The following is a 9,088-nucleotide window of genomic DNA, read 5'->3' on the forward strand; positions in this document are numbered from 1 at the left end:
CCGCAAGTCTGTATAAATCTATATCCTTTGATCAACTCATCAAAGCGTATATTCCGACTCCGAGATGCTTGCACTAGTCCATAGATGGATCGCTGGAGCTTTGCACACTTTGTTAGCATCTTTAGGATCGACAAAACCTTCTGGTTGCATCACATACAACTCTTCTTTAAGAAATCCATTAAGAAATGCAGGTTTGACATCCATTTGCCAAATTTCATAAAATGCGGCAATTGCTAACATGATTCGGACAGACTTTTAAGCATCGATACAAGTGAGAAAATCTCATTGTAGTCAACACCTTGAATTTGTCAAAAACATTTTTGCGACAATTCGAGCTTTGTAGATAGTAACACTACCATCAGTGTCTGTCTTCCTCTTGAAGATCCATTTATTCTCAATGGCTTGCCGATCATCGGGCAATTCCACCAAAGTCCATACTTTGTTTTCATACATGGATCCCATCTCAGATTTCATGGCCTCAAGCCATTTTGCGGAATCTGGGCTCATCATCGCTTCCTCATAGTTTGTAGGTTTGTCATGTCTAGTAACATGACTTCCAGAACAGGATTACTGTACCACTCTGGTGCGGAACGTACTCTGGTTAACCTACGAGGTTCGGTAGTAACTTGATCTGAAGTTTCATGATCATCATCATTAACTTCCTCACTAATTGGTGTAGGCATCACTGGAACAGATTTCTGTAATGAACTACTTTCCAATTCGGGAGAAGGTACAATTACCTCATCAAGTTCTACTTTCCTCTCACTCACTTCTTTCGAGAGAAACTTCTTCTCTAGAAAGAATCCATACTTAGCAACAATGATCTTGCCTTCGAATCTATGATAGAAGGTGTACCCAATATTTTCTTTTGGGTATCCTATGAAGATGCACTTCTCCGACTTGGGTTCGAGCTTATCAGGTTGAAACTTTTGCACATAAGCATCGCAACCCCAAACTTTAAGAAATGACAGCTTAGGTTTCTAGCCAAACCATAGTTCATACGGTGTCGTCTCAACGGATTAGACGGTGCCCTATTTAACATGAATGTAGTTGTCTCTAATGCATAACCCCAAAACGATAGTGGTAAATCGATAAGAGACATCATAGATTGCACTATATCTAATAAAGTACGGTTATGATGTTCGGACACACCACTATGTTGTGGTGTTCCAGGTGGCATGAATTTGTGAAACTATTCCACACTGTTTTAATTGAAGACCAAACTCGTAACTCAAATATTCGTCTCCGCAATCAGATCGTAGAAACTTTATTTTCTTATTACAATGATTTTCCACTTTACTCTGAAATTCTTTGAACTTTTCAAATTTTTCAGACTTATGTTTCATCAAGTAGATATACCCATATCTTCTCAAATCATCTATGAAGGTCAGAAAATAACGATACCCGCCGCGAGCTTCAACACTCATCGGACCGCATACATCAGTATGTATTATTTCCAATAAGTTAGTTGCTCGCTCCATTTTTTCGGAGAACGGAGTCTTAGTCATCTTTCCCATGAGGCATGGTTCGCAAGCATCAAGTGATTCCAAAAGCCCATCAGCGTGGAGTTTCTTCATGCGCTTTACACCAATATGACCTAAATGGAAGTGCCACAAATAAGTTGCACTATCATTATTAGCTTTGCATCTTTTGGCTTCAATATTATGAATATGTGTATCACTACGATCGAGATTCAATAAACCATTTATATTGAGTGTATGACCATAGAAGGTTTTGTTCATGTAAATAGAACAACAATTATTCTTTGACTTAAATGAATAATCGTATTGCAATAAACATGATCCAATCATATTCATGTTCAACGCAAACACCAAATAACATTTATTTTAGGTTCAACACTAATCCCGAAGGTAAAGGGAGTGTGCGATGGTGATCTTGTCAACCATGGAATCACTTCCAACACACATCATCACCTCGCCCTTAACTAGTCTCTGTTTATTTTGCAACTCCGATTTCGAGTTACTACTCTTAGCAACTGAACCAGTATCAAATACCGAGGGGTTACTATAAACACTAGTAAAGTACACATCAATAACATGTATATCCAATATACCTTTGTTCACTATGCCATCCTTCTTATCCGCCAAGTATCTCGGGCAGTTCCACTTCCAGTGACCATTTCCTTTGCAGTAGAAGCACTCAGTTTCAGGCTTGGGTCTAGCTTTGGGCTTCTTCATGGGAGTGGCAACTTGCTTGCCATTCTTCTTGAAGTTCACTTTCTTTCCCTTGCCCTTTTACTTGAAACTAGTGGTCTTGTCAACCATCAACACTTGATGCTTTTTCTTGATTTCTACCTTCGTCGATTTCAACATCGCGAAGAGCTTTGGGAATCGTTTTCGTTATCCCTTGCATATTATAATTCATCACAAAGTTCTAGTAACTTGGTGATAGTGACTAGAGAACTCTGTCAATCACTATCTTATCGGGAAGATTAACTCCCACTTGATTCAAGTGATTGTAGTACTCAGACATTCTGAGCACATGCTCACTCGTTGAGCTATTCTCCTCCATCTTGTAGGCAAAGTACTGTCAGAGGTCTCATACCTCTTGACACGGGCATGAGTATGAGATACCAATTTCAACTCTTGGAACATCTTATATGCTCCGTGGCGTTCAAAACATTTTTGAAGTCCCGGTTATAAGCCGTAAATCATGGTGCACTAAACTATCAAGTAGTCATCATACCAAGCTTGTCAAACATTCATAACGTCTGCATCAGCTCCTGTAATAGGTCTGTCACCTAGCGGTGCATCAAGGACATAATTCTTCTGTGCAGCAATGAGGATAATCCTCATATCACAGACCTAGTCCGCATCATTGCTACTATCTTCTTTCAACATAGTTTTTCTCTAGGAACATATCAGAAATAAACGGGGAGCTACACCGCGAGCTATTGATCTATAACATAGTTATGCAAATACTATCAGGACTAAGTTCATGATAAATTAAAGTTCAATTAATCATATTACTAAAGAACTCCCACTCAGACAGATATCCCTCTAATCATCTAAGTGATCACGTGATCCATATCAACTAAACCATGTCCAATCATCACGTGAGATGGAGTAGTTTTCAATGGTGAACATCACTATGTTGATCATATCTACTATATGATTCACGCTCGACCTTTCGGTCTCAGTGTTCCGAGGCCATATCTGCATATGCTAGGCTCGTCAAGTTTAACCCGAGTATTCTGCGTGTGCAAAACTGGCTTGCACCCATTGTGTGTGAACGTAGAGCTTATCACACCCGATCATCACGTGGTGTCTTAGCACGAAGAACTGTCGCAACGGTGCATACTCAGGGAGAACACTTATACCTTGAAATTTTAGTAAGGGATCATCTTATAAAGCTACCGCCGAACTAAGCAAAATAAGATGTATAAAAGATAAACATTACATGCATCAAAATATGTGACATGATATGGCCATCATCATCTTGTGCCTTTGATCTCCATCTCCAAAGTACTGTCATGATCTCCATCATCTTGATCTCTATCAACGTGTTGTCACATGGTCGTCTCGCCAACTATTGCTTTTGCAACTATTGCTATCGCATAGCGATAAAGTAAAGCAATTATATGGTGCTTGCATCTTATGCAATAAAGAGACAACCATAAGGCTACTGCCAGTTGCCGATAACTTTAACAAAACATGATCATCTCATACAACAATTTATATCTCATCACGTCTTGACCATATCACATCACAACATGCCCTGCAAAAAACAGGTTAGACGTCCTCTACTTTGTTGTTGCAAGTTTTACGTGGCTGCTACGGGCTTAGCAAGAACCGTTCTTACCTACGCATCAAAACCACAACGATTTTTCGTCAAGTGTGTTGTTTTAACCTTCAACAAGGATCGGGCATTGTCACACTCGATTCAACTAAGGTTGGAGAAACTGACACCCGCCAGCCACCTGTGTGCAAAGCACGTCGGTAGAACCAGTCTTGCGTAAGCGTACGTGTAACGTCGGTCCGGGCCGCTTCATCCAACAATACCGCCGAATCAAAGTGTGACATGCTGGTAAGCAGTATGACTATTATCGCCCAGAACTCTTTGTGTTCTACTCGTGCATTTAACATCTACGCATAGACCTGGCTCGGATGCCACTGTTGGGGAACGTAGTAATTTCAAAATTTTCCTACGCACACGCAAGATCATGGTGATGCATAGCAACGAGAGGGGAGAGTGTTGTCTACGTACCCTCATAGACCGTAAGCGGAAGCGTTATTACAACGCGGTTGATGTAGTCGTACGTCTTCACGATCGACCGATCCTAGCACACGTTCGGCTCGGTGACGTCCCACGAACTCACGATCCAGCAGAGTGTCGGGGAAGAGCTTCGTCAAAACGACGGCGTGATGACGATGATGATGAAGCTACCAGCGCAGGGCTTCGCCTAAGCACTACAACGATATGACCGAGGTGGATTATGGTGGAGGGGGCACCGCACACGGCTAAGAACAATGTCTGTTGTGCTTCTAGGGTGCCACCCTGCCCCTCTATATAAAGGAGCAAGGGGGAGGCCGGCCGGCCTTAGGGCGCGCCAAGGAGGGGGAGGAGTCCTCCTCCTAGTAGGAGTAGGACTCCCCCTTTCCTAGTCCAACTAGGAGGAGGAAGGGGAAAGGAAAGAGAGGGAGAGGGAGAGGGAAAGAGGGGCCGCGCCCCCCTCCCCTAGTCCAATTCGGACTCCCCTTGGGAGGGGGCGCCACCTCCTGGGCTGCTGCCCTCTCTCTCCCCTAAGGCCCCCTAAGGCCCACTAAGGCCCAATACTTCCCCGGGGGGTTCCGGTAACCCCTCCGGCACTCCAGTTTTCTCCGAATCACCCGGAACACTTCCGGTGTCCGAATATAGCCGTCCAATATATCGATCTTTATGTCTCAACCATTTCGAGACTCCTCGTCATGTCCTTGATCATATCCGGGACTCCGAACTACCTTCGGTACATCAAAACACATAAACTCATAATACCGATCGTCACCGAACTTTTAAGCGTGCGGACCCTACGGGTTCAAGAACTATGTAGACATGACCGAGACACGTCTCCGGTCAATAAACAATAGCGGAACGTGGATGCTCATATTGGTTCCTACATATTCTACAAAGATTTTTATCGGTCAAACCGCATAACAACATACGTTGTTCCCTTTGTCATCGATATGTTACTTGCCCGAGATTCGATCGTCGGTATCTCAATACCTAGTTCAATCTCGTTACCGGCAAGTCTCTTTACTCGTTCCGTAATGCATCATCCCGCAACTAAATCATTAGTCACAATGCTTGCAAGGCTTATAGTGATGTGCATTACCGAGAGGGCCCAGAGATACCTCTCCGATACACGGAGTGACAAATCCTAATCTTGATCTATGCCAACTCAACAAACACCATCGGAGACACCTGTAGAGCATCTTTATAATCACCCAGTTACGTTGTGACGTTTGATAGCACACAAGGTGTTCCTGCGGTATTCGGGAGTTGCATAATCTCATAGTCTGAGGAACATGTATAAGTCATGAAGAAAGTAGTAGCAATGAAACTGTAATGATCATAATGCTAAGCTAATGAATGGGTCTTGTCCATCACATCATTCTCCTAATGATGTGATCCCGTTCATCAAATGACAACACATGTCTATGGTTAGGAAACATAACCATCTTTGATAAATGAGCTAGTCAAGTAGAGGCATACTAGGGACACTTTGTTTTGTCTATGTATTCACACATGTACTAAGTTTCCGGTTAATACAATTCTAGCATGAATAATAAACATTTATCGTGAAATAAGGAAATAAATAATAACTTTATTATTGCCTCTAGGGCATATTTCCTTCAATCACGACACCCACGTCTCCGCTCCCTAACACTATCGCCCCAGCACTACCACAACCTCAATCAGGACGTTGTCGCCGCTGCTCCTCCCACCCGCAACCATGCCCTTCAAGCCGCCTTGGTCATGCCTGTCACGCCTCCCGGGCTATCCACCTCACGCTGCCATTCCCCATGTCTTGGCCCCACCTGCCATTGACAGGTGGAGCCGGGGTTCCCTAAGCCGGCCACAAGCGGAGGTATGCTTAGGCCGAGCCTTGACCTTTGGCTCGTCGGGTTATAATGATGCTTGACCTTAAGGTTTTTTTTTCTAACGGTGTGATTCACATGTAGATAATCAAACTCCATCTCTATACATCTAAAGTAAGGATATGGACGAGGATTTAGGGCACGCAAGTGCGCGGGCAATCAGGCCCCAGGTGCGGGCCTTTTATTTTGGCTTCCGATTTTTAAAGTTCTATATCTTTTAAATAAAAAATCAGATTAAATTATTTTTTCACATTCGTGTTTCTCGTGATCAGCGCTTTCAGATAAGATTCATTTCGAATATATTTTAATGACTTTAAAAAAATGTGTTAAGTTTCCATGTCGAAACTTAGTCCGAGCGAGCGATAAAAATCAATTATTTTGGGTTTGCGACCGACAAAAAAAATTGCTTAAAATTATATCTCTAAAACCGGTTGAAACTTGGCAGTTTTAGCTGCAAAAACCGCAAGTTTCATCATTGAAACTTAAAGCTTATTGTGCCGCAAATTGAGCGGGCGGCAGGACTTGACACGTAAGTGCCCCCGCACTCGTGTGCCGCTGAGAATTTCCGCAATGGATAAGCTACAAGTTAAAACATGAGAGGCCGGAAAAGTTTTGTCCTCTTAGATGAATTCAAGATTTTTCTCTTTCATGTTAACGTAGTAAATAAATTGTACCTTCTCAGAGACTAAGAGCGATCTCGGAAGCAATGACAGTTGTTCTTGAGAAGCAATAAGAGAAGAGCTGTTCCTGAAAAAAAAAAAAGGATAACAGTTTCGCTAACCAGAGCGAAGTTGTAACTGTTGAAGGCTAATTAACCAGTTAGCTAATCGACTTAGTTAACGAAGGAAAATAATCGTATGCTGTTTTTTCTACTTTATTCCACGAGGAAACTCCCTACAGATCGTAATTGTTGTCTTCCCACAATGAAAAAAAGAGGAAATTCCCGTGTTCCTCTATCTATACAAGACGTTTTTTTTTTGCGGGTATCTATACAAGACGTTGGCGCAGTCAGAGCTAAGAAGTTGTAAGAAATCTGCTGACTAGAGAGAAGAAGTTGTAATCGTTAAAGGCTAATTTATTAACAGGTTATGCCCAAAGAAAACCTGGTACAGAAAAATAGCCTAACAGTATGGACCAGAAGTAATGGCCGTCTCTAGATTAGCTAATCAACTTATAGTTAACTAAGAGCAGAAAAATAATCAAACGTTGGCCGGTCATTCTCACATGTGCAGCAAGCGCACGTACAAGCAACAAGAATTTTATACCAGAAGTACTTTACCGCTACGCAGGAGCCTCTTTCTACTCACTACTTCGTGCAAGCACCGTATCTCACTATCCCCAATACTTAATTACGTAAAGGTAACTATATATGCCACCTAGTTCCATTTGTTAAACCAAAGCGAACCACACACATACTGCATACTACAGTTAGTTGCTAGCAATACACACATCATTTGGTCAACATGGCCATCCCACCAAAGGTTTTGCTCCTTGCCATCCTCGGTTGCCTCTGCCTCTGTAGTTCAGTTCTAGCAGCTCGTGAGCTCAGTGATGACTTGTCTATCGTAGCAAGGCACGAGAGTTGGATGGCCCAGTACGGCCGTGTGTACAAGGATGCCACTGAGAAGGCTCAGAAGTTTAAGGTGTTTAAGGCCAATGTCGAGTTCATTGAGTCCTTCAACGCCGAGAACCACAAGTTCTTTTTGGGCGTCAATCAATTTGCTGACCTCACCAACGGGGAGTTCAAGATGACAAAGGCTAACAAAGGATACAAAGCGAGCTTGGGGAGTGCTCCCACGGGATTCAGGTACGAGAACGTGAGCTTGGATGCACTTCCGGCAACAGTAGATTGGAGGACGAAGGGTGCGGTCACTCCCATCAAGGATCAGGGTCAATGTGGTAAGTACATAGTATAATGATGTATGGCATATATATCTTGACATTTTTTGTTAAAAGTTTATGTGATCATGTATGTCCCACAATACAATCATTTGTAGGTTGTTGTTGGGCATTTTCTGCTGTTGCTGCAACCGAGGGCATCGTCAAGCTAAAAACTGGCAAGCTTATCTCTTTATCGGAACAAGAGTTGGTAGATTGTGATGTCCACGGTGTGGACCAGGGCTGTGAGGGCGGGCTCATGGACGATGCGTTCAAGTTCATCATTTCAAACGGTGGCCTTACTGGTGAGTCTAGCTACCCATATACGGCAGAAGATGGAAAGTGCAAGAGTGGATCCAAAGATGCCGCCACCATCAAGAGCTACGAGGATGTGCCGGCCAACAATGAAGGTGCCCTCATGGCGGCTGTCGCGAACCAACCTATTTCGGTAGCCGTGGATGGTGGTGACATGATGTTCCAATTTTACAAAGGTGGAGTGATGACTGGTTCTTGCGGCACTGACCTAGACCATGGCATTGCAACTATTGGCTATGGAAAGACGAGTGATGGCACAAAATATTGGTTGTTGAAGAATTCGTGGGGAACAACATGGGGAGAGAATGGGTATTTAAGAATGGAGAAGGACATTTCTGACAAGAGAGGCATGTGTGGTCTTGCCATGGAGCCTTCCTACCCTACTGCGTAGTAAGAGCATCAAATGCCACACATCCACGTACATACATGAAGATTAAATAAACATATGCACCTTATCTCTAGGGATTCTCTTATATGTCTTCAATTTGTGTGAAAATATATGTCGTTATGTATTGGCAATTTATACATCATGGATATTGTGTAAATATGTTGAATATGTATATGATGGTTATGATTTATTTTTTCGTGTTGTATTTGGTTTTATGCTGCTACATTTGATTTCATAGTCCTCTTGAGGATGAGCCTATTAAAATCTGTGTTGTGGCAAGTGATCCATGTGTGTATGCTTCTCATAGTTTACTGTCCTACAAGTTCTCTGTGTGGCAAACAACGAATTCAGTGTGTTCGTCTTCTCCATAGTATTATGCATGTCACATATTTTAGTACGTGATTTTAAA

At 42.7% G+C, this 9,088-nt stretch overlaps 1 protein-coding gene across 1 annotated transcript; it reads left to right on the forward strand.

The window, feature by feature from the left end:
• Positions 1 to 6,966: 6,966 nt before the first annotated feature.
• On the forward strand, positions 6,967 to 8,682 carry LOC109735847 (senescence-specific cysteine protease SAG39-like). Its single transcript, XM_020295050.2, has 2 exons — positions 6,967 to 7,997; positions 8,096 to 8,682. The coding sequence occupies exons 1-2, from the start codon at positions 7,562 to 7,564 to the stop codon at positions 8,680 to 8,682; spliced, it is 1,023 nt and encodes a 340-aa protein (XP_020150639.1). The 5' UTR covers positions 6,967 to 7,561.
• Positions 8,683 to 9,088: the final 406 nt, after the last annotated feature.

The sequence above is a fragment of the Aegilops tauschii genome, chromosome 7 (assembly GCF_002575655.3).
Source record: "Aegilops tauschii subsp. strangulata cultivar AL8/78 chromosome 7, Aet v6.0, whole genome shotgun sequence".
NCBI lineage: Eukaryota > Viridiplantae > Streptophyta > Magnoliopsida > Poales > Poaceae > Aegilops > Aegilops tauschii.

Excerpts from the sequence above, each read along its gene's own strand:
- LOC109735847 (XM_020295050.2), top strand. The coding sequence starts at position 7,562 with ATGGCCATCCCACCAAAGGTTTTGCTCCTTGCCATCCTCGGTTGCCTC. Across the intron at positions 7,998-8,095 it reads CAAGGATCAGGGTCAATGTG|GTTGTTGTTGGGCATTTTCT; the intron begins GTAAGTACATAG and ends AATCATTTGTAG.